The sequence below is a fragment of the Bos taurus genome, chromosome 10, assembly GCF_002263795.3.
Source record: "Bos taurus isolate L1 Dominette 01449 registration number 42190680 breed Hereford chromosome 10, ARS-UCD2.0, whole genome shotgun sequence".
Classification (NCBI taxonomy): Eukaryota; Metazoa; Chordata; class Mammalia; order Artiodactyla; family Bovidae; genus Bos; species Bos taurus.
Window position 1 is genome coordinate 43,758,377 of NC_037337.1, and position 26,271 is coordinate 43,784,647.

The 26,271-nt window shown below is 42.5% G+C and overlaps 1 protein-coding gene across 3 annotated transcripts in view; it reads right to left on the reverse strand.

Moving 5' to 3' along the window:
* Positions 1-26,271, reverse strand: part of PYGL (glycogen phosphorylase L) — a 54,503-nt gene that overhangs the window by 15,493 nt on the left and 12,739 nt on the right. For all 3 annotated transcript variants that reach the window (XM_005211658.4, XM_059890258.1, NM_001075203.2), the window contains exons 5-19: positions 19,205-19,336; positions 15,302-15,413; positions 14,699-14,781; positions 9,998-10,141; positions 9,381-9,473; positions 8,545-8,691; positions 8,042-8,205; positions 7,456-7,570; positions 6,570-6,671; positions 6,271-6,418; positions 6,108-6,166; positions 5,864-6,005; positions 3,053-3,260; positions 2,002-2,136; positions 1,496-1,562 (exon numbers count right to left, since the gene is read on the reverse strand). In XM_005211658.4, coding sequence (XP_005211715.1) covers positions 1,496-1,562; positions 2,002-2,136; positions 3,053-3,260; positions 5,864-6,005; positions 6,108-6,166; positions 6,271-6,418; positions 6,570-6,671; positions 7,456-7,570; positions 8,042-8,205; positions 8,545-8,691; positions 9,381-9,473; positions 9,998-10,141; positions 14,699-14,781; positions 15,302-15,413; positions 19,205-19,336 — 1,851 coding nt within the window. The remainder of the gene's footprint in view (positions 1-1,495; positions 1,563-2,001; positions 2,137-3,052; positions 3,261-5,863; positions 6,006-6,107; positions 6,167-6,270; positions 6,419-6,569; positions 6,672-7,455; positions 7,571-8,041; positions 8,206-8,544; positions 8,692-9,380; positions 9,474-9,997; positions 10,142-14,698; positions 14,782-15,301; positions 15,414-19,204; positions 19,337-26,271) is intronic.

Here is a 26,271-nt window from a genome sequence, read left to right on the forward strand (position 1 = left end):
TAGTTTCCTCTCCTGCTCTGTTTCACTTCTACTTCTTTCCCTCAACATTCTTTCTACACATGAGCATGGGTTGAGGGCAAGAGGAATAAGCTGGAGGTGGCCATTCTCCTTCTCTGTCTGCGGTCGCAGAGGCCGTGTGTGGCTGCTTTTGTCAGTGTTCCAGGAGCCAGAAGTGAGCTCCTCCGCTTAACTCCAGCACTGCCTCTGCTTGGGCAGCGTGTAAAATTGGCTTCTATACACTTTAGGGGGACTGGGATATGCTGTAAAGCAGTATGGGCCTTGAATGATCCTATTTTAACACCCCAGTGGGATATCTGGGATGACTGTAGGAACCTCCTTGTCACCTGGCTTTGGAAAAGAAATAGAAATGTCAGTGAAGTAGGTTTCTGTTGTAAGTAGTTACTGATATGTCCAAAGGGCAGGAGGTGGAGATTGTATGAATTTCCATGGTTCTGCTATATAATGGCTTTCTAGCTGGGGAGCAGAAATGGGGACTGTGTGGGCAAGAAGCCAGCGCTGGAGTCTTGGCACAGGGCCAGCTTGCTCCTGTATCTATTCTTCTGTGGTTTCTGCAGTTCACTGAAAGTCTTTCCTATCAGAGATGATCCCGGTTCCATATATTTACCAAATGTACCTAGAGGGTTGGGCTACTTGGTAAAGATGCATGATTTTGCATATGGAGGGTTCCTCACATGGTTCTAGCCTTTTTCTCTTTTCTTTCCCTCCCTCCCTCCATCTCTCTCTTCCTTAGTATAGTCTTTCTTGTTTCATTCCTTTTTTAAAAAAAAAATTCAAATATGAACCCCCCCCGCCTTTCTGTCCATTTATATTCTGTTCATATAGCACCACTCCATGGATAGTCCAGGAGAGGTACTTATTTTGCAACTTTCAGATACCCTCTAGTATTCTAAGGCTCAGTCTAAGAATCCCTTTAGCAGATTTTTCAAATGCTGATGGTGATTCTACCCACTACTGGGTCAGAATCCCTCAGAAGGCAGTGGGCATCTGTACTTTGAAAAAACTGCCTGGTGACTCTGATGTGCTTCTGCTTAAGAGCCCTGGCACCAAGAAGGCTCCTTGAGGGGCCATGGCTTTGTCCCTGCTGGGTCTCAGTGCTCAGCACGGTGCCTGCCTTGGAGGAGGCACTGGTGTCTCTCTGCTGAATAAATGAGTGGGTAAAGTGAGTATTTAACTTGGCTTTATACTCTTTAGTTTCTAGGACATGCTTGCTACATGGTGGGTGCTCAATAAATACTGAATAATTTGTGACTTCTTATTTGGATATTAAAAAAATTTAACAACTGCTACTGAAATGTCAAATCCCACCTTTGCCTGAACTTGGGAACAGTCCAGTTTTTATCTGAAAAACCAACATTGCTGCCTCACTTCCCTTTTTTGATTGGTTAGTGGGGCCCTGTTATTTAGAAAAAGAAACTAAAATTTTAATGAACGGTAGTAAACTGGCATTGTTTGTAAGTCTCAGCCATGAACTCACCATGTACAGCTGGCTGACTTTTTCTTGACATTTGACGTAGGCTTCATAGTCTGCAAAAACTTTAAACCTGTTTTTGTGATTAAAAGGAAAAAACAAAGCATCAAAAAGCTTCATTAACAGATGTGTGTTCAGATTCCATTTAAAATTCTCTTTTGCTTAATGATAGGCATGGCTAGCTTACCAGTCTGATATTTCTATTCGTAAGGGTTTCAACCAGCCCTCAACCTTTCTATGGGTCTTTCCCCAAGTAAGAATGTTATCACATGGATGCATTTGAAAGCTGGGTACACCAGAGGAAGGAGAAAAGGAATACCAGATTTGTGGATCTTATTCTTAAGTCTTCCTAGCATTGTTAGCGGAGAATACCTCCTTTTTCTTTCTAAGCCTAAATTAGCTTATCAGATCGCAAATCTATGCTAATCTACGTGGTTATGTTATAGTTGATTTAAGATGTTCTCAACCTTTTTCCATGGCCCAAGTAGCACCATCTTCTTATGGGAACTCACCTGTCATGATAAAACAGCATGTTGACTAAGTCTTTGAAGAGGTCAGGCTGCTTGGGAGAAAAAAAGCCCTTGTCAATTTGATCAATGGCCAACTTCAGCTCTGGAAGTGCCTCATAATATTCTTTTGCCTCATACCTGTGGGGTAGCGGGTGGGGCAATAATAAGAAAAGATTCTGTTAGTGTTTGTGATTAACAGCACACTAGATGGTACATTAGTTGTGAAAAAGGCATTCAAAAATACTGGCATTTATAGTCATAGAGTTCAACAGGAGTATAAGTATAAATAATATTTAACTAGATCCTGATATTTTTCCCCCCACTAAATTTGATTAGTTCCTTGTAACCAAGACACTAAGGACAATAGATAATAAAAATCCTAATCACACAGCAATAGTCTAATCTGGTAAATACAGTAAGATTCATTTCAAACAGACTTTATGACTCTAAACAAGCAGGTGCTTTTTGGACCCACAGATTCCCAGATATGTTGCCACTGGGCAAAAGTTTACTTCCAAGGGCTGGGAAGTACATTTGACCTCCTCCAAATTTTGTGATTCCCGTGGTTCCTTTGTGCAGCACTCTTTCTTTACTTCTCATTTGAATCCAGGTTAATAAACTTATCCAGATACTTAGTGGAACAAGTATTCTGGGTGCTTCTATACAACCAGGCCTATTCTCTACTGCCTTTTAGTCCATCTCTTAGAGACCTTAGAGGAACACTAGATGGTTAAATTATAGGCAAAACTTCAACTCCACACTGGTTCAATTTTTTGATCAAAGTAAAAATCACAGATGAGGGCAAAGTGAGTAGCTCACAAGGCCAGCCTTGCCACAGCTGGTAGCAAATAGTAAGGAGCCTGTATACCTGTGCCCAAGCTCCTTTAGCTTTCACATGCTGGGCAAAGACTTAATCTGCAGTCAGGAAGGTCCCCTGACTTATAGGAGATGTTCTGCCACCATGTCCCATGTGACCCAACTTGATGGGACACCTGGGTGGGGGAGGCAGCCTCCTGGGGGGATACATGCTCAACAAGCAGGACTGCTCTCTCACCCTTTCTTGTCCAAAGCAGCCACGTCCTCTATTCTCATGCCAAAGATGAACAGGTTCTCTTCCCCGGCTTCCTCAGCCATTTCCACGTTGGCCCCATCCATGGTCCCAATGGTCAGGGCCCCATTCAGCATGAACTTCATGTTGCCTGTCCCTGAGGCTTCGGTGCCTGCAGTGGAAATCTGCTCCGACAGATCTGTGGCTGGAATGACTGCAAGCAAGGCGTTAGTAATAGAATGAGTGGTTCTGTCTCTCTGGATCTGCTTATACAGTATCTAAGCATTCATCTAGCTGGTTTGTTTTGATCATTAAAGTAGAACATGCACATTAAGATAAATATTCAAATGGTGTAGGATGGATCTCATACTTCCCGTCAACTCTAGCAGCCACTCTTGCCCACTTCTGATGTGTCATCTTGGTGGTTATGGCCACAATGCTAAAAAGGTGTATGGTTATATTGTACTTCCAGTCCATGGGGTCACAGAGTCAGACACGAGTGACTAACACACTTTCACATTGTCTCTCTGCTACAAAAGTTGACACTACTGTGAAATAAAATTCTATTTTATGGCAAGACAAGAAAAATTTAAACAAGAAAAAATTTTTTCTGCCTTTTGGTCTCCTCTCTCCCCTCTACTGTGCATTGTGCATCTTGGATTATGCATGGACCAACCCTCTCCATCAGCAGAAATCTCCCCATAGAATGTAAATTGATACAGCCACTATGGGAGACAGTATGGAGATTCCTTAAAAAAACTAGGACTAAAGCCACCATATGATCCAGCAACCCCACTCCTAGGCATATACCCTGAGGAAACCAAAACTGAAAAAGATACACATACCCCAATGTTCATTGCAGCACTATTTACAATAGCTAGAACATGGAAGCAACCCAGATGTCCATTGAAAGATGAATAATAAAGTTGTGGTGCATATACACAATGGAGTATAACTCAGCCATAAAAAGGAACACATTTGAGTCAGTTCTAATGAGGTGGATGAACCTAGAACCTATTATACAGAGTGAAGTCAGAAAGAGAAAGATAAATATCACATACTAATGTATATATATGGTATCTAGAAAGATGGTTCTGATGAATTTATTTGCAGGGCAGCAATGGAGAAACAGACATAGAGAATAGACTTATGGACATGGGGAGAGGGGAGGAGAGGGTGAGATGTATGGAGAGAGTAACATGGAAACTTACATTACCATATGTAAAATAGATAGCCAATGGGAATTTGCTGTACATCTCAAGGAACTCAAACACGGGCTCTGTGACAATCCAGAAGGGTGGGATGGGGAGGGAGAGGAGAGGGAGGTTCGGGAGGGAGGGGACATGGATGTACCTATGGCTGATTCTTGTTGATATACAGCAGAAAACCACAAAATTCTGTAAGGCAAACGCCCTTCAATTAAAAAATAAATAAATTAAAAAATAAAAAGAAATATCCCCATAAAGAGCAACATGCTCCTAGCACCAACAAGACAGCTCCTTAAAAGATAACATTCCTTCTTGATCTTGTTAGGACCCGATGACCTACTACTTTGTACTTGGCAGATCTGGATTGTGTAAACTGTCAGTTTACACATTTAGTGTAGAGCTCTGTCTCAAAAAAAATTTATAGAACTGCTTTGACTTCTAATGGGTGGAACAGTTCTCAGAGCTTTCTGATCTGCAGTTCCTGGGTTATAATCCTCAATTTGGCTTGAATAAAATTTTCCACTTCTTTCTTGGATTGATTGATTAATTTTTCATCAACCCTACACTTCTCCCCCTTCTTCCATTCAGCTTCTGTTAAGGTTTTATTTCTTCTATTTGATAACTTTATGAAATGAATATTGAAACTTCTCTTTCTTGATCCTTAAAATTCAGAATCTCTCCTTTAGCATCTGAGGAAATTGGATTGTGTCATGTTCTACATCTTACTTCCGCTTTGACTGCAGGGAAATAAACCACAGGCAACTGAGGCATACCTGTGGCTTGATGCACACAGAAATACTGCCTGCAGCATCCTCCCCACCCACCCAATACAAAGCATAGGGCTTTGCGAGCTTAGTTGTGGATTAGATATATCTTCATTTGCATCCATAAGAATCTGGCTCTTTGTTCTTTATGCAGACAGTTCTTAAATTGTAATATCAGAGGACCCAAAAACACCTCAAAAAGAGAAAGGTCCCTTTTGACTTTGGGAAAAGGGTAAACACACAGTTGGCACCTGCATGTGGATGATGCTTCATGATGCAAACAAGTAAAGGTCCCAGTGGAAGAGAAAGGGATGCTGGCTTCTTGCCAGTCGGGCTGTCCCCAGGTGGGGATGCCATGCTTGCTCTGAGTGCCTATCTGAGGCACATCTAAACTTAGGGCTTTGGCAGCCTGACATGTGTCTGCATTGCCTGCTGCCACCTGGACAAATGACAGCCCAAGAAGTTACCAGAACAATACCTGGGGACTGGGGAATTGGTGTTCTACTGCAAAACGGGGGTTGGGAACTGAAGATCTCTTTTTTCTTTTGTAGAGCACAGTCTACTTTATCAAAACCTCAGGGCCACCTCCTCCAGCATCCAGCTTTGACCAGCAGGGAATAAAATATGCTTGCAAATGTAACCTCTGATGTGGACTCTGGGAACACTCACCTCAGTGTCAACTGGGCCACCTTAAACATTCTTAGCCTAGGGTCTTATTCTGCCTAAGAATGGCACCTTCTATTCTAAGTTGCTGGCTCCCGAGGCCAGCGGCTCCATTTTCCTGTAGTATGTAATCCATCCCTAGACCGTGGCCCGGCCCCCATGGTTTGTGAGGACCGCACTACCTTTTTCCGCAAGAGACACTCTGTAGTTTTCCAGGAAGATGAGTTTCAACTTGCTTCCAACCACAGGGTCATTGTTCACCACCTCTGCCACTGATGTGATCAGCTTTATGATAAGTTTGGCCATGTAGTATCCAGGGGCAGCCTTGGGGAAGAGTGTGGACATATGAGAAGGCAGGCATGAGGAAGTGGAGAAACAGCAAGAGAGGAGAGCCCCCATGTCCCCAGGGAAGAGAATCAAACTTACTTTGCCACCGATTATAACTGTTCTGGGCACGAATAGCTTCTTTGGGTCTTTCTTAATGCCTGAAAAAGATGGAGATAGGGGATGGAATCGATGACGGTGGACAGCAGGGGTGCTGAGACCTGCACCTCCGGGGGGCTGGCTGGGGGCCGCAAGGGCAACTCACGGTTGTACATGGTGACCACGTGCAGGCAGTTCAGGAGCTGTCGCTTGTACTCATGGATCCGCTTCACCTGCACGTCGAACATGGAGGACGGGTTGATCTTCACTTTGTACTCCTTCTCCAGGAACTGAGAAAACTTCAGCTTGTTCTCCTGTTGAGACAGAGCATGGGGTCAGAGCCCTTGAGACTCAGAAGGAACCGGTGCAGGGGGTGGTGGTGGTGGTGGTGGTCTGCTTTTAAACACTGGAGCATAAACCCTCCAAGCCAGTGCCCAGGAAAGAATCCGTGTGGGGAAGCCTCACCTGCTTCACGTTGGAGATCTCGCGGAGGAAGATGTCGTCGCCCAGGAAGCTGTTCAGCTTCGTCAGCTGGCTCAAGTCCTTCACGTAGTCCTCCCCGATTTTCTTTCAGTTTAAAGCAAAAGGTGACTTTAATCAGAGAGGGCTGTCAAACCCACACGAGCAGTTTCTGTCCATCTGTGGTGGGTGCTCACGTTCCTAAAACACATCTACACCCCACACACGGAGAAAGGCTTCACTCACAGAAGATGCTAGAGATGCTGTGTGGGAAGAACACTGGCTAGTCCCTCACGTGTGGTTTCAGTGCTTTTGTTGTTTAGTCACTCAGTTGCGTCTGCCTCTTTGTGGACCCCATGGATTGTAGTCTGCCAGGCTTCTCTGTCCATGAGATTTCCCAGGCAAGAAAACTGGAGTGGGTTGCTATTCCTCCTTCAGGGGATCTTCCTGACCCAGGGACGGAAACCATGTCTCCTGCATTAGCAGGTGGATTCTCTGCCACTGAGCCACCGGGAAAACCCATTAGTTTCAGTGGTACTAAGTGTTAAAAACAGAAAATCTACAAAAAAGGGTGACAAAAACTCAGGTTCTGCTAGTCATTTATATGATCTTTGTTATCCTCTTATTAAGTAGGGGTACCACCTGTGTGTCATATGAGTACTGTTAACCAGGGCTAGCTACATAATGTGTGGGGCTTCCTTTTCTGAAATTAAGAATTTTAAGATGGCTACAGCGGAAAATGAAACCAAGCACAGGGCACGTGGGGCTGCACAAGTTGCTGGCTTGCGCCTGACACCAGCCCTGCTACAGACTGGATTAGCAAATTGTAACTGTGCTCCCTGCCTCCCACATTCCAGTCATGCCCGGCTTCCCCTCAGCACTTCCCCCTTACCTCTGCTATTAACTCTGCCAGCCCCGGGTTGCAGAGTAAGAGCCAGCGCCTTGGAGTGATCCCATTGGTTTTATTCTGAAACTTGTCTGGTTCTAGCTCACTAAAGTCCTTGAATCTGGAGACAGAAGAGACACATCACTGAACTTGGCTGGAATGGCAGGTTCCTGCATGCAGGATGAGTTACATTTAAGAAGCAGATAAGTTACATTTAATCTTAGAAAGATTAAACAAAAGTGTAGGGAGGGGCTGACAGCAGCTATGGCTGTCATTCTAAAAAGAAATCCATTTGCAATTCAAAATAATGACAAGAAAAAAATCTAAATCACCCCCATATGATTTCCTGGCACTGACATATATATCAGACTTTTGAGCAGAATAGTTTTTTTTTTGCTCCTAAATCTAGAATTAGGATGGTTAAGAGAGGAAGGTCTTTTCCTTTTAGAGAACAGTTCTTTGTATAGGGAAAAAAAATACTTTTAAATATTTCATGGAGCCTTTCCTCATCTCCAGCGGTAGCCCTGCCTTTACTAGCGCTGTTCTGTTACTGAGCAATGTTAGACCCACTGCGATGGGGACGGAGGCTCACACTTGGGTCTTCACGATGTCCGAGTGGATTTTAGCCACGCCGTTCACAGCGTGGGAGCCCACAATGCAGAGATGGGCCATGTTGATCCTTTTGCCTCCTTCCTCTTCTATCAGAGACATCCTTCTCAGACGGTCGACATCTTTAGGAAACAAGGCAGCAATTTTCTAGGCAAAGGAAGAGAAAGGCCTTACTGATCACTCAGAATTCTGACAACCCTGGCATAACATCATTCACTTCCCAACCAAAACCTTCCATGGAGTAAATATAAAACTTCACTCCCACAGAGAGGCGCTGGGATGTTAGCCCTGGGGAGATGCCATCCCTCCACTTCACAATATTTTCAAAAAGGTGTTGTTAACAGAGCCCCACCCAGACTTGAATGATTTTGACGTATCAATGACCGAAAGATGTTTGGGCCTCAAGTAAGACGGAAGACTGTAGCTACCCTTAACATCTCTAGACCTCCTTCTCCAAAGGGTTATGAATCTGTCAAAGTGACTTACATCTAAGTGCTTCTGATTTATCTCGTAAATGATTTGCAAATGTCGAGGAAGCAACTTCTCCACCAGCTCTACAGGCCAGCGCTCCAGGGCTTCTGGGAGCACCGTGTGGTTGGTGTAGGCGAAGGTCTTCTGGGTGATCTCCCATGCCTGGGGGACAGGGGATTGGGGTTAAGGGGGTAGGGTTGTGTGTGTCAGCTGCTTCCCTCTGCAGAGAGGCTGCCTGTAGGTGCACCCCAACCCTCAGGCCAAACATTTCCTCGACTCTGGCCTGTCTGCCACAGGACGATTCTATCTGCACATATACTATTAGGAGGTTCCTGAATGGTATAGGCAGTGGGAACATGTTTTCTTGGGGGTGGGAAAAAAAAAAGGGCAGCAAAACTGTCCAATAAAACTTAAGACAGCATGCTGATAAATCTTCTCTATTATCCTAACTTGTCTTTTGTTTATTAAATAAACAAAATTTGAGGAATAAAGCTTACGTAATGTTCTGAGAAAGTACAAAGTGTGATTAGATTCAATGGGGACACTTTCAATTAGCTCTAATCTGAAGCTAGAGAGTTTAATTTAAATCCTTTTAGACACAGAAATGGGAAACACAATATAAGCCTTGATATAGCTACCAAGCTGTGTCCCATTAGGAAGGTATTTATTTCTTAGTCTTACTCACTCCAAGAACTGAGAAATGTCAGCACCAGTGCAAAGTTCACCTTTCCTTGTTGTAATTTATCAACAGTGACTTATTTTAAAAAAATGTAAAAAGGAGCTTTTGGCAAAATCTCTCAATCACAGATATTCTGGTCACTCAGAAGAAAAAGAAGCCAAACTCTCCAGACCTTGGACCAGGGCAGTTTTTCAATATCCACAAAAATCCTCATCAGCTCAGGGATGGCAAGTGAAGGGTGGGTGTCATTCAGCTGGATGGCAACCTACATGGGAAAGGAGAGCATCGTGAAGGTGGCCAGCGGCCCATCTCTGGCTTCCCTGTCCTTGTCCATAGCTCACACACGCACCAAACAAGCACCTACCTTTCATGGAACGCTTTAAGTACACTGTAGCTATGCAACTTTTTAAAAAATTGAAGTCGATTTAAAATACTGTGTCAGTTTCAAGTGTACAGCATAGTGATTCAGTTATATATATATAAACACACACACACGCATTTGTTTTATAGGTTCTTACAAGCTATTAAGTAATTTCCCCATGCTATACAGTAAATCCTTGCAGCTTATCTGTTTTATGTATAGTAGTGTGTATCTGTTAACCCCACAGTCCTGGTTTGTCTCCCCCAACCCACTTTGGTAACCACAAGTTTGTTTTCTATGTCTGTGAGTCTGTTCTGTTTTGCATACAGATACTCAGATTTTTTAGCACTGAGACAGCTGATGAGTAAGTGTGATGGAAGTCCTGATCCTCTCAGTGGTTCCCACCTACATTCAGACTAAGTACTTGCCTGATCTGGGAAGGCATCGAACGCAGTTTTGGTGCTATTGCTGGAGTCAAACTTGGAGGCTTTGAAACGTCGGATGACATCTTGCAAGGTAGCAGCTACCACAAAATACTCCTGCTTCAATCTTAGCTCCTTCCCTTCAAAAAACTTCAAGCCAGAGAGATTGAGTGAGAGGGTTCACACTAGGAGTGGCCAAAACATGACTGGCGTCGCCTGCCCAGGGGCCTGTAACATCTGTGGGATGTCTGGTGGAAGATGGCAGGTCGAAGGCCAAGCATTAGCCTCCTGGAGCTCCATGAAAATAACAGTAAAGGATTTTAGAAAGGCATACTGATAAAGGATGAAGGGAATGGAGAGAACACAACAGCAACAACTTTTTAGAAGTTGAAAAACAGATGGATAAATGGTTTCCTGCATCCCAGAAGATGTAGGAAAGCTGACTCTTGACCTAGTGGGGAAAAGCCAAAGGAACAGCCCAGTGTATACATCGAAGCTCCCCAAAGGCCCAGAAACTGTCCGCATTGTGTGCCTTTAGACATAGGGATGAAGAGGGGGTAAAAAGTTAGTTGAGAGTCTAAGAAGCAGTTGGCCTCACACCTCATCTCCAGTTCCCTCAAATGAACAGTCTCCTTTGCCAACTCAGGCAGAAGGTGCAGATCTAGTCCCTGGAGGTGGCTAAGCAGGTGCAGGTGGAGGCAGGGGCACCATCCCACACTAAAACGGGGGAAGAGGGTTCAGTGAAAGTGTGTGTACTGAACGCTGATACTTTCAGCCTTCTCCCAACCAAATTTGAGAACACAGGCAGTTAGTGTTAATTCCACTGAGGAAAACAGCTGTAAGCATCTTCTCCAGGGAATCTGGCCTGCCCAGAAGAGAGAAACTAAAGACATGGACATGCAGAGCTCCACCAGGAAGTGGCCCCAACAGGTCACAGGATAGTGAAGCCAAATAGATAAATCCCACCCAGAAGTACAGAGCTCCCCAAAGCTTGTCAGTACCTCTCTCTTTTAGTGGGCACTTAAGGGCCATTAGCCATCTAAGAAAAACTTCTAAAAGATGTTGAAATATAAAAGTTAACTTAGAAGAAACAGAGATTAAAGAACGATTATAAGAATACTATCAATAATATCCTCAGATAAATTAGATATTGTAATCAAGAAATAAGAATAAGATGTTTTAAGAAAATATCTAAAGCAAAAAAAGACTACTCAAAAATTAAAACATGATAGCCAAAGTGAAACAGATTGAGAGAGTTGCGATTGCCCATAAGGTGAGTAAGAAGACAGAGATGATAAATAAAAGACAAGGGGTAAAGAACCAGTTGAGGATGTTTAAGAATTCCAGACCATTTCTCAGAGAGCTGTAGTCCTGTGTTCCCAGACTGAAAGGGGACCCAGGCATGAAGAGTGAAAACAGACTCACACCAAGCACCTCCCCCTCTAAAAAAACTTTCAGTACATTTTAGTACACTTGGAGATGGGGGTTTAGAGGGGGATAGAAGGAGAGGAAGAGGGAGACTAGAAGCTTTCAAAGGGGAAAAAAGCAGAATACAAACAACAGATCAAGAATTCAAATTGTACTGTGTTTTTCAGCAACACCAAAAACTAGATAAAAAAAAAATCTTTGCGTCCTTGATATCCAGGCAAACTACCAATGTGAGGGCAAAATAAAGACCTCTTTCAACATGAAAGGTCTCAAAAAAATTGGCCTCACATGCACCCTTTCCCAGGAAGCCCTAAGCATGTGTACTATCCAAACAAGGGATCAAACAAGCCAAAAGAAAATGCAGGATCCAAACAAATGACCTCAGAGAGCGTAAGAGCCCAGAGGTCCTTAGAACGGTGGGAAAGTCGCTCCAAAGACGCCAGTGGAGCAGCCAACCAGGAGAGATCCAGAAGGGACTTCAGAAAGACCGAGTCAACAGAATACCAAAGGTGTTTGAATATACTGAGAGGAAATTTCTACAACTGGGGTAGAGTATAGGATAGATTAGGGCAAAGTACTCGGAAAACCAAGCCAACAAAACAAGCATCAACTCCAGGAAAAACAAAAATTTTGTACAGAAAGGAAAAATAATGACATGATGATATGGATAGGCATAGATCAGCTGTCTTTAGTGTTGACAGGTCATAATAATATAAAGACTAATTGAAGAGCTAGTGAAAATTACCATGTAATTATGTTGAGAGATTGTGTGCTGTGCTTAGTTGCTCAGTCATGTCCAACTCTTTGTGACCCCAGAGTCCACCAGGCTCCTCTGTTCATGAGAATTCTCCAGGCAAGAATACTGGAGTGGGTTGTCATGCCCTCCTTTAGATTCCTCTGAAATGTACTGAAGTTACATTGTTTCTCCCAAAGAAAAAATAACCTATACCATTAAGTTCCTGATAATGCTGCAGCAAATCCACTTACTCCTCCTTGGAGACAGGTTTAACAGCAAGTGGATATCTAGTCTTAGGACCATTTATGTCCTAGTCCCCAAGATCCTTATTTTGTGGCATCTTTGTGGAGCAGACTACTAATTTGGTTGCTTCTGAGATTATTACTTAAAAAAAAATCATTATAGCTTCCAGAAAATTATTTTACTCATAGAGAAGTTAGAGCTAAATACATTTAAATCCATTAAGAATTGATAGTAGTCATTTGAGATTCAGTCCCAAGTGTTTTTTTTTTTTTAAACTAAGTTGTTTTTAGTGTAAATTTAGGAATGATCTGCAGTCCGTGTGCTGCAGTCCATGGGGTTGCAGAGTCAGACATGACAGGGTGACTGAACAACAGCAACAGGAATGATCGCCTTTAAGAAAAAGTTTAACAAGATAAATCAGTGGCATAAGAAACAAGTGTCTGCTCCTGGGTCTGTTCTGAGGTCCATGACCCCCACCTCTCCTGGGGGCAAAGGGGCAGAGGAGACCCATGAGTGAGGGGAAGAGGACAGGCAGGACCCCTCCAGGGACTTCTGATGCTGAGGATGAAACTCCTGTTTGGAAAGGAAGAAGTGCTTTATCTCAGCTGCATCTCATCTTTTATATCCAGGTTTTGTTCTGAAATACATGGACAGAGCCTCCCAAATAGGGATGGGTGAAACACCAGTTCTGATTTCATGAACCGTACAAATTTGTTTTGTATGGAGGGGAACTCAATATGCCAGCAAATTTGGAAAACTCAGCAGTGGCCACAGGACTGGAAAAGGTCAGTTTTCATTCCACTCCCAAAGAAAGGTAATGCCAAAGGATGCTTAAACTACCGCACAATTGCACTCATCTCACACGCTAGTAAAGTAATGCTCAAAATTCTCCAAGCCAGGCTTCAGCAATATGTGAACTGTGAACTTCCTGATGTTCAAGCTGGTTTTAGAAAAGGCAGAGGAACCAGAGATCAAATTGCCAACATCCACTGGATCATGGAAAAAGCAAGAGAGTTCCAGAAAAACATCTACTTCTGCTTTATTGACTATGCCAAAGCTTTTGACTGTGTGGATCACAATCAACTGTGGAAAATTCTGAAAGAGATGGGAATACCAGACCACCTGATCTGCCTCTTGAGAAATTTGTATGCAGGTCAGGAAGCAACAGTTAGAACTGGACATGGAACAACAGACTGGTTCCAAATAGGAAAAGGAGTTCGTCAAGGCTGTATATTGTCACCCTGCTTATTTAACTTATATGCAGAGTACATCATGAGAAACGATGGACTGGGAGAAACACAAGTTAGAATCAAGATTGCCGGGAGAAATATCAATAACCTCAGATATGCAGATGACACCACTCTTATGGCAGAAAGTGAAGAGGAACTCAAAAGCCTCTTGATGAAAGTGAAAGTGGAGAGTAAAAAAGTTGGCTTAAAGCTCAACATTCAGAAAACGAAGATCATGGCATCTGGTCCCACCACTTCATGGAAAATAGATGGGGAAACAGTGGAAACAGTGTCAGACTTTATTCTTCTGGGCTCCAAAATCACTACAGATGGTGACTGCAGCCATGAAATTAAAAGACGCTTACTCCTTGGAAGGAAAGTTATGACCAACCTAGATAGCATATTCAAAAGCAGAGACATTACTTGGCCAACAAAGGTCCGTCTAGTCAAGGCTATGGTTTTTCCTGTGGTCATGTATGGATGTGAGAGTTGGACTGTGAAGAAGGCTGAGCGCCGAAGAATTGATGCTTTTGAACTGTGGTGTTGGAGAAGACTCTTGAGAGTCCCTTGGACTGCAAGGAGATCCAACCAGTCCATTCTGAAGGAGATCAGCCCTGGGATTTCTTTGGAAGGAATGATACTAAAGCTGAAACTCCAGTACTTTGGCCACCTCATGCGAAGAGTTGACTCATTGGAAAAGACTCTGATGCTGGGAGGGATTGGGGGCAGGAGGAGAAGGGGACGACAGAGAATGAGATGGCTGGATGGCATCACTGACTCAATGGACATGAGTCTGAGTGAACTCTGGGAGTTGGTGATGGACAGGGAGGCCTGGTGTGCTGTGATTCATGGGGTCGCAAAGAGTCAGACACAACTGAGCGACTGATCTAATCTGATCTGATCTGATGGAGGGGAAGGGCAATCTAGACAATGCAGGATGAGATATGGAGATTATTCCTCATTGACGGGAAAAAAAAAACATTATTAAGTATGTGCTTTATGGCTACTGAATAGGCCCTTGTGAAATAATCCACTTCTGTTTCCACTGAGAAAGCCAGCTTGACCACTCACATTATCATTGGGATAGAGGACCCGGGAGATGTTCTCGGCCAGATTCCGGTCCAGCACGGCCTGAATGTAGTCTCCAACGTTAACTGAAGGAAATGTTAGAAAAATCAATAAACAGACAGGCCAGCTGCTGTCTTCAGAACCCCCACGATCTCACCTGATGCTTGCTGAATACCCTGCTTGTTGAATACCCCTTTTTGGGGCCAGGGACTGATTTTGTTGAAGACAATTTCTCCATGGACTTAGAGTGAGGGGGATGGTTTGGGATGATTTAAGCACACTACATTTAGTGTGGATTTTATTTCTAATCTAATGCCACTACTAATCTGACAGAAGATACTGGTCCCTGGCCCAGAGGCTGGGGACCTTCTGCCATGTGGGATTCCTAAAATTCCTAAAAATTCAAAAGGATTTCAGCAAAACTTCAAGCTCTCATTCACAGGAGAGTCTATGAAGGTCAGACTGGAGGACTGCTTTAACTGTGTTCTCCATACCTGCTCCATAAAATGCTTAGACACTAAAGAGTTCATATCAGAAACTCAGCTCACTTTGGTTCTAATTAGTAAAGAAAAAGATTAAAGACACACGAGCCCGCGCTGCACTCACAGTCTCTGAGGTTGAAGTCATTGGGCGCCCGAGCGGACCAGAGGCGCATCGTGTTGACCGTGTTGTTCAGGTACCCAGGCACCGGGGTGTCATACGGGAGGGCCAGGACCACCTGCGGGGCGAAACCAAGGCAGCTGCTCACTGGTGCCCATGGAAGAGGGTGGAGGGTGCACAGAGCTGGGAGACAGCAACGGGAATTTGTTTCCTGGCTCCATCACCAACTCAGATCGTATGATCCCTAAACCAAGACGAGGCTCCCAGGGCTGGAGTGTCCTCCTCCCACTGGAACAATCTGAATGGCTGGAACGACCCAGACAGATGAACCCCTATATCAGTTTCACATTGACTTCCCTTTGTGTCTTTTGCCCTGATCTGGATGCAAATCTTTCACATTTCAGATCAAGCCATTGCTCTAAGAATAACAAAATATGATGTGCAAAGTAGCAAATGTGAATCTGTACCCATTAAGAATAGTAATCAGGATAAGTTTCATGTTGATTATTCGATGATCTGATTTCAAATATGGTGAAAAATCAATGGAGTAGGAAATGTACAAAGATAAACATGACATACGATGTTTAAAATGCTATGCTAGATTTTTCACAGTTGCATGAAGAAGAGTTGTTTTAGTGATCTAACAAATCAGCTGATAATTAGCTGAGATGGGTCTAAGAGGCGAGCTTTGGAAAATTTAGCTCAATATTTGTGATAGTCATGGAAATAGAGAACAGGAAGATGAACTGCATTTTACATGACTTTAAAATTTTTGTGAGGAAAGACACTTCTATTCCCTGCCTCATCAGAGTCAATCTCTAAGGAAGGGGAATGACAGAATGGTTGAATTGGTGGATGCTAGAGATCATTTAGTGCAACTTACTCATTTCAGATATGAAGGGAATGAGGCTGAGAAGTGACCTACCCAAGGTCACAGACAGTGGTAGTGTCGAAACCTAACCACAGATCTCTTTAATTTGGTCTGCTGAATTATAAACGAATGAAGGACTCTAGTCTATATCAATGACATACATTCAGTCATACTTTCATGAACATCATAATCATAAAGTAACAAATCACACTGAATTGAATATCTTTTACTAGGAAATTAAGGTCTCTGGAGATTCTTAAAGCGAGTTGTGATCAATCAGGAAGTCATTTACAGAGTGGGACTGAGCCCGGATTCAAACATGACTCATCTTTCTGACCCTGGCAGCATAACTGAGGCAGCTGGGGAAGCGCATGGCTCAGAAGTCCCTTTAGAGAACTTCAGGGAGAAATCGCCACCTCGGTGCTGACATGAGGCTGTGCCTTCTCTGGGATGCTCTCATGGTGGTGGGAGCATGAGAGCCGGGACTCCCTCAGGAGCCTGGGCACTTGCTCAGAGCTGTGGTGCAGTGTGAGGCTCTTCCTGAGAACTCCTTCTTTCCCTCTCTCTTCACAGGTGTCACACCTGTGCAGTCTGAATGAATTCCCCCTTCCCCCTGTCCCCTTCCCCCTAATTTTTCATAGCATTTCTGCAATAGGTCACTTGCACTTCTAATTCTCCCTGCCATCTGCTTCCCTGAGGACCTGAACTGACACAATAATAACACAGACAGTTCAATTTGCTGGAAGCCCTCAAACAGGCACACACCAGGTCTGACTTCATGCTCTCTGACCTCACTAGTTACAAATCTGGGGGCTGATCAGGCAATAGCATCAATCCATAAAGTTCTGCACGAGGAGGGTGAGCTCACTCTTTATAACATCTGCCCCATAACCTTGCCTTTGTGGGCACAGAAAAATACATTCTCCGCAATTGGATTTCTAGATATATTATGAAACTGTCTAGAGGCACTTTGTAAATACATCATCAGGTCATCATAAGGTTATCAGTGGGACCTATGGAGTAAACAGAATGCTTCCAGGATTGAATGTGTAAAGTGCATACATTTAAATAGATCAGAAGCCTCTGGAAGTTTTAGACATCAAATACTTGCTAGTTTAACACTCAAAACATGTGAGAATTCTTTGGGCATATTAACAATTGATTTGTTGCAGTTTTCCTGATCCTATTTGTAAGCAACTATAACTCAGACTGTGGTCTACTGTTTGACCAAAATAGAAGTGGAGGAGATATAAGGGAATGTCTTGAAATCACCATATTAACTTATTCCTTATATCATTACATATAATGACCTATTTTAGCTTCTAATCCATTACTTCATATGCTGCAAAAAAAAAAAAAAGACTTTTTAAAAAAAGTTTTACTTTTCTGAACTGTGACTAGCTTTGCATGGATTAGCAGAATAAAGCATTAGTTTAAAAGTCTGCTATAACATGGGTCTTGATTCTTCTAAGATAAAATGAAGCATTTATTTATGAAGATTAGTCCACAAACCAACTGAATGTAGCATTACAAGACTGAATTTTGCCCCTGATTCTTCTATATAACAAAGAACATTTCTCTGGTCTTTACCATTTTCTTTAAGCTTTTAAAGAATGGCCAATGAAACATCTTTTCTGGCCTAAGACTGTATTTACTAAACAAATATCTCAAGTGGAGCCTCCTGACTGGACAATGCAGTCCAACAGTGCTTAGGGGTTTTTTATCAGGAAGTATGAGGACAGCATAGCACAGCTCCTCCACTGGAGGGGCTGAAAAATAAATTGTTCAGTAAAGAAGGCAATGGCACCCCACTCCAGTACTCTTGCCTGGAAAATCCCATGGATGGAGGAGCCTGGTGGGCTGCAGTCCACGGGGTCGCTAAGAGTCGGACACGACTGAGAGACTTCACTTTCACTTTTCACTTTCACGCATTGGAGAAGGAAATGGGAACCCACTCCAGTGTTCTTGCCTGGGGAATCCCAGGGACGGGGGAGCCTGGTAGGCTGCAGTCCACGGGGTCGCTAAGAGTCGGACACGACTGAGTGACTTCACTTTCACTTTTCACTTTCATGCATTGGAGAAGGAAATGGCAACCCACTCCAGTGTTCTTGCCTGGAGAATCCCAGGGACGAGGGAACCTGGTGGGCTGCCGTCTCTGGGGTCGCATAGAGTCAGATACGACTGAAGTGACTTAGCAGCAGCAGCAGCAACAGGGTAACACTCTATTCTGCGTGTGTGCATGCTAAGTTGCTTCAGTTGTGTCTGACTTTTTGTGACTCTATGAACTATAGCCTGCCAGGCTCCTCTGTCCATGGGATTCTCCAGGCAAGAATACTGGAGTAGGTTGCCATTTCCTCCTCCAGGGGATCTTCTTAACCCAGGGATCAAACTGGAAACCTGAGCCTCTTATGTCTCCTGCAATTGGCATGCAGGGAATGCCGGAGCTGGGGCAGAATCTGCCCCTGCCTGCCCTCGGGCTAGGGGCAGGATAAATACATGTCCAGGAATTAAGTACACTTGGATGGACACCAGCATTATTTCTCTAGCAGTGATCTGGCAAATAATAACAGCATGTATTTTGCAATATTTTGTGTTGTTTTTCTTGACTTTGTAATGAAAAATTTTGGTAATCCATTGAATAAATACTTCAATTTTAAAATATTTACCCCTTAGAATTTACAAGTCAATGTACATATGGCAGTGGTGTGAGGAATGACATTCAACTTTATTCACTCTTGGTTTCAACAACGGTACATAAAACTAGAGAGCTAAGCATGCTGGGATTATAGAATTGATTAATCTCTGATAAAGTAGATGACGAAATGACTCTGGTAAGTCACTTGACCTTAGGGAAGTCACTTCTCTCTTGACTTCAGCACCCTGGTCTCCAAAATGCACAGGTTTCACTAAGAGAAGTAACACATTTATTTATAAAAATACATTGTTATTCAACACACAATACACTATACTGAATACCATCTACACATCATGCTGTGTTGTCCTCTGTACAACGCTCAGCGTGAGGACTCTTGAAATACCTGGGTGTCGGTCCATTTGGTCCCAGCCTCTGTGTGCTCTACTCTTCCATAGAAGTGAACAGGCAGCATGAACTCAGGGCGGGCCTTCTCCCAGGGGTTTCCATGCCTGAGCCAATCATCTGCTTCTTCTATCTGCAAAAAGGACATGGCTTATAATTTGTTTTTCAGGAGATATGGACCTAACCCTTCAATTATATCAAATCAAAAATATTTTTGACTGGATCAACTCAGTACTGCTTTGGCAAGAAAGATGTTGGTTCTGTCAACCTCAATTCATCTTTGTTATTATCATACAGCCTAAATCAACAATACTCGGTAATATTGCTCTAAATGTTTTATATATATATTATTGTGTTTAATTCTCATAGCAATCCTGTAGGAGGGAACTTACAGCTTCTCCCTTTTTTTTTTATTTTTCAATTCTATTTAATTTTTAAACTTTACATAATTGTATTAGTTTTGCCAAATATCAAAATGAATCTGCCACAGGTATATATGTGTTCCCCATCCTGAACCCTCCTCCCTCCTCCCTCCCCATACCATCCCTCTGGGTCGTCCCAGTGCACTAGCCCCAAGCATCCAGTATCGTGCATCGAACCTGGACTGGCATCTCGTTTCATACATGATATTTTACATGTTTCAATGCCATTCTCCCAAATCTTCCCACCCTCTCCCTCCCCCATAGAGTCCACAATAACCCTGTGTACGAGACAGCAAAAGAGACACTGATGTATAGAACAGCTTCTCCCTTTTTAAAGGGAACTATAATTGCTCAAAGTTGCATGGACAGTGAATGATGCTGATAAGATTTGATGGTAGGTCTGTCGGTTCATCAATTGAAGAATTGATGCTTTTGAACTGTGGTGTTGGAGAAGACTCTTGAGAGTCCCTTGGAATTCAAGGAGATCAAACCAGTCAGTCCTAAAGGAAATTAATCCTGAATATTCCTTGGAAAGACTGATGCTGAAGCTGAAGCTCCAATACTTTGGCCACCGGACGCTGGCCTGACTCATTGGAAAAGACCCTGATGCTGGGAATAATTGAAGGCAGGAGGAGAAGGGGACGACAGAAGATGAGATGGTTGGATGACATCACCGACTCAATGGACACGAGCCTGAACAAGCTCCAGGAGTTGGTGATGGACAGGGAAGCCTGTTGTGCTGCAGTCCATGGAGTCACAAAGAGTCGGACCCAACTGAGTGACAGAACTGAACTAAACTGTGGGTTCCAAAGCCTGTGCCTTAACATCTGGGAAGCCAACTGTCTAGCTTGAGGGAAAGAGAGGCCTCCCAGTGGTATTTACATGGTGTAGGACCTGATGGGTCCTACATCATGATTTTCTGTCAAGAGCTTTGTGCCTAGAAAGCATAGAATCAGTGGAGAAAAGCTACTCATAGAAAGCTCCCTTATTTCAGCATAGGTACAGAACACTATAACTTTTTTTTCCATTAAAAAAAAATTGAAGTATAGTTGATCTACAATACTGTGTTAGTTCCAGGTGTTCAGCATAGTGACAGTGCTTTTGCAGGTTATATTCCATTACAGGGTATTATAAGATAACAGGTATAACTTCTTGTGCTATACAGTGTATCCTTGTTGCTTATCTGTTTTACACATAGTTTGCTAATCCCATACCCCTAATTTGTCCCTCTCCTCTTCCTTCTCCCATTTGGTAACCACAAGTTTGTTTTCTGTATCTGTGAATCTATTCTGCATATGCATTCATTTGTATTATTTTTTAGATTCCACATATAAGTGATAACATATTGTATCTGTCTTTCTCTGTGTGACCTATTTCACTAGGCATAATAAGCATAATATTCTCCACATCCATCCATGATACTGCGAGTGGCAGCATTTCTTTTTTATGGCTGAGTAATATTTCATGGCATATATATATCATATCTTTATCCGTTCATCTGTTGATGGGCACTTGGGTTGCTTCCATATCTTGACAATTATAAATAATGCTGCTATGAACATTGGGGTGCATGTATGTTTTTGAATTAGTGTTTTCATTTTTTCCAGATATATGCCCATGAATGGAATTGCTAGAACATATGGTAGTTCTGTTTTTAGTTTTTTAAGGATTGTCCATTGAGTCCCACAGTGGCTGCACCAATTTATATTCCCACCAACAGAACACCATTACATTTTGTAGTCTTTGTTTAATTTAATCCTCATGTAATTTTGATCTGATAATGAACTAATACAGTTCATTTTGAAAATAACATACTAACAAGGTAAGGAATTTATTTTATTGATAACTTCAATGTATCCCCACGCAGTTATGTCAGTTTATAACAAAATATTTCTTATACAATTTTTAAAATCAGAATTTGTATTTAGGGCATCCTGGACATCAAATAAATTTTGTTTTCTATAAAAAAACATAAAAATACCATAACAATGACAAAACATATGGTGGGAGGGGGTTACATTTTTAAAGATATTATTAGTGAAAACTTTAAAATATTGTATATATATTAAAAGATGGAATTGTGTTCTGGAAAGGAGGGAGGGTTAAGGTTTTTTAATACAAAGTTCTCTTGTCAATGAAATTACCCCAAATATGGTTATTTTACCTATTTGCTGCCTCACCCTTCCCTCATAGAAAACTCAGCTTTAGTTTAAAGAGATATTAATTATGAATTATCACACAATGCTGGATGCTTCATGATAACCTATATACGAGTTCAGTGTCTGCCCCAGGCAGTGTGGAGAGAGGTGAACAAACACAGCTAACTTTTGAGATATTAGATAAAACATTAATGTCAATAGCCAGACAAGCTAACACATACCCATTTATTCAAACACTGATCATGACTTTATATTGGGAATGCCAGTAAGCTGCCCATTAACAGGAACTACCAGCAACATGATGAATGAAGAGGGGACTCACAGAAACATCTTTAGATAGAAAGTCTGGAGTTAGAGAGCTGCTGGAGACAGGAGAATGCAGCAGATACAGGAAGGGAAGGCTGGACCTAGATGTGAGCTAATCAGTAAAATGCATCCTGTTCAAATGCAGAGTCTCAGGCAGTATGGGGTGGGGGTCTCAAAATCTGCATTTAAAAGTCTGCCTTTTAACATGAAGACACTGGGTACATGGTGCAGCCTGGAGCTACATGGTAATACAAAGTCAGGAACTATAATTCAGATCTGAGACTTCCGCTATCCCCGTCATAAAGAGAACAAAAAAGACAATGAAAATTTAACAAGGAAAGGACTGAATTTTTATCAATTGATAAGAGATTGGTAAAGTTAGAGCCCACTAGCTCATATTAATAACTAGAAATTTGATGAAAAATAAATGAGAATGTCCACAAAGCATCAAACATCCTTAATTACAAAACACTTCGTGCTGCACTTAGGCAAGGGGGCAGGTTCTGGGTTTCAAATACTGATCAATGTGAACACTGCTTTCTATAACAGGAATGAACCTTAGGGCCTAGATGCCTCATTTCAGCACCCAGGACTGTTGTTAATATACATCTTCAGGTTGTACGTGAACTAGGAGGACAGTGAGGCAGAAACAGCTTTCCTTTCAAAAAATGTGCACAGGTTAAGGGGACAACATATTTTCTGCTGATAAATGCAGCAGATTCAGACTGCTCTCCCCTCAAGCAGAATGAAATGCCCATAGAAGAGAAACTGAACTCCGGGCTTCCCACCACCAGCCCCTCCCAGCCTCCCGTGCAAGTCCGAGGTCGTATTTGCTCTTTTGAGGACACACTGTCAAGTGATAAGGGACTGACTAGTCAGCCAGTCACTTTCAACGCAATCCAGTGTTGGTCTGATTTTTTCCCCACCAAATAATAGCTGATTTTAATTCCACTGGGTTACTTAACACATTCTGTAGGAGAATAGAACTCCTAGCTTGCTATTCTTTATTGAGTCTCTTCTTGATTTTGGCAAGGAATCTGTCAATAATTCCCTCAATTATACAAAGCTTGTTTTTAAGGTAAATTGAAGCATAAATGTTTCATAAACACAAGCTGGTCTGAGCAGATCAGAAGAGAAAGAGAGAACTACCCCCCACCCAATCCACCAAGGCTGTGGGGTGGTGATAAACCTCCTCTCTATCCTGCTTCCTTCTAGCAAATTAGTCTGTAAATTTAGATTTCCATGTAGCCAGTGATCCCTGAATGCCCCAGCTTGCGAAGCCACATGAAGAGCCGGGGCCAGATGGGAGGAGAGCTTTCATTTATATCCAAGTGGGCTGTTTGGATCTGAACATCCCAGATGAAAAGGAGCTGAGATAAAGCAAGCAGAAGACTTGGAGTGAGGAGCAAAGTGCCCCTCTGGGTAGGGGTGAGGAGTGTGTGGCAGCTGGATCTGGTATCTTCCTAGAGAAATTACTCAATGGAATCTGTTCCTGCCAGCATGGAAGCAGAGGTCAGCTCAGGGTCTCAGTCAGTGATTGAATACTAAGAAATGCTTTTCCTCTCAATTGTGGGCTACACAGGACATGAAGAATCAGTGAGTAAAAATCAGGTGGTGTCAACAAACTTTGCTGTCTGATGGTATCAATCATTGATAAATGTTTCTGGGGAACACTGAGAACCCAACAGTGGTCACAGGAAGCTTGCTGGGTAATGTGAACTGTGCATGGCTAGTCAGAGCAGGCTGGGAACGGGCTCTAAGAGACAGAAGGTTCCAGCAGATGGCTCGATTCAACCCTGAGATTTCTACTGCCAGCATATTTTTCCACCCAGAACTTTAGCACGTGACTGTTAAACTTTAACGTGAGGCTGTCGCAATTGCCTTCCCCCTTTCCCTCCCAGTGTCCAGTCATTTTCAGAGAACTATTCCTGATAAGGTTTCTGTGATCCCCAGTAGAGTTCAAGGTAGGTCAAGCATTTTAGCAATAAAATTATTTTCTTTGAGGGCAGGGTGGAGTTCACAAAGAACACTTTGTTACTCCAAATCTTCTTTGAAGAGAGCCTTCGAAAACTGAAAGTCTAGCACCCTTTAAAAATCTTCCTAGCCTGTGCAATTTTCATCAGCCTTTTCTATGGTAAGAGCAACCCTGTAGCTGATATGAGTCGGGGAGTGATCATGGGCTGAAAAAGCAGGTTGCTTTCCTGAAAGAGATATATATATATATAAATGGAAACAGTTTCTTATTTATGGTATGATGTATTTTATCTTTGCTCTTTAAAATCCCATCCCAGTGAGCAATGGCTATGGTAGATAAAATTAGGTGTCTTTCTGACTCAATTTCAAGTTATAACAAAAGAAGTGATGAAGGATAGTGAAGTTAGCTTTGAAGACTAGCCAAAGCCATTTGGTCTCTCTTTTTCCCTTAAAATGCTGGGGATGTATACTTCTTGGGTCTCACAGGAGAGAAGGGAAGGCTTCCTGGAATAAGGCCATTTAAAGGTAGCAAAGGTCAAAGGTGTGAATAACAGAGTGGTCTTTCATAAGACTTTGGGGAAAATGCACTTGAAAGAATTTTCTTGAGATTGAGCAGCTGAATTTAAAATGACATCTTTCACAGAAAAGTAAAAAATAAAATCCTTAAACATTGTGGGGTATAATGAGTATCACACAGGATACAAAGACTGAGAATGAATACCATGTATTGCTTGGTTACGGTGTGTTAAAATCTTGGTCCTGCTGGAAATGCCTGCCAAGCTAGGCTTCTTACCATGTAACCCTAGATTTCTTCATTGTAGAAGGCAGCCAATTATGTTTCCTAACTTTTTATGATTATAAAATACACATTTCTTATAGACTCTGACTCATGTAGAAGAATAAAGGATAATCAAAGTCACCCATAATCCTATCTCCCAGAGATAATTACTATTGAACCTTTGAGATATGTGTGTGTGTGTGTGTGTGTATATATATATATACACATAAATATATACTTTTTTTCCCTAGCATTTTGTCTTTTTTGCTTCCTTTGGATAGGTCATACTATTCACATGATCCTATATCCCTTTTTTTTCAACTAACATAAACAATTTCCCATTTTACTATAATTAATCAAAAACATAGTATCAATGGCTATATTAATATATTATACAATGCCACAATTTGTGAAAGTATCCTCCTTTTATTAGGGAAAATTAACATCCTTGAGTACCTACTTGTGTGCCAGACATTTTACATATTTTTATCATAATTTTGGGAAGCTGGCATCTCTATTTTGCAGACAAGAAAACCCAGGTTCAGAGAAGTTAAGTAACCTAATAAAGGCAACATAACTCATAAGGGTAATGAGTTGCAATTAGGCCTCAAATTAGAAATGAGATCTCAAGTTAGAGCCCAAATGTTTTTTCCTACCCAATACTGCCTCCTAATTGGTTTAGGAGTAGCTGAAGATACCGGTCCCATCACTTCATGGCAAATAGATGGGGAAACAGTGGAAACAGTGGCTGACTTTATTTTTTTTGGCTCCAAAATCACTGCAGATGGTGATTGCAGCCATGAAATTAAAAGATACTTACTCCTTGGAAAGAAAGTTATGACCAACCTAGACAGCATATTCAAAAGCAGAGACATTACTTTGTCAACAAAGGTCTGTTTAGTCAAGGCTATGGTTTTTCCAGTAGTCATGTATGGATGTGAGAGTTGGACCATAAAGAAAGCTGAGTGCCAAAGAATTGATGCTTTTGAACTGTGGTGTTGGAGAAGACTCTTGAGAGTCCCTTGGACTGCAAGGAGATCCAGCCAGTCCATCCTAAAGGAGATCACTCCTGCGTGTTCATTGGAAGGACTGATACTGAAGCTGAAACTCCAATACTGTGGCCACCTGATGTGAAGAGCTGACTCATTTGAAAAGACCCTGATGCTGGGAAAGATTGAGGGCAGGAGGAGAAGGGGACGACAGAAGATAAGATGGTTGGATGGCATCACTGACTCAATGGACATGGGTTTGGGTAGACTCTGGCAGTTGGTGATGGATAGGGAGGCCTGGCATGCTGCGGTTCATGGGGTCGCAAAGAGTCTGACACGACTAAGCAACTGAACTGAACTGAATTGAAGATGCATTGGCGGTGGTGGTTGAGTCGCTAAGCTGTGTCAGACTCTTGCAACCCCACGGACTGTAGCCCACC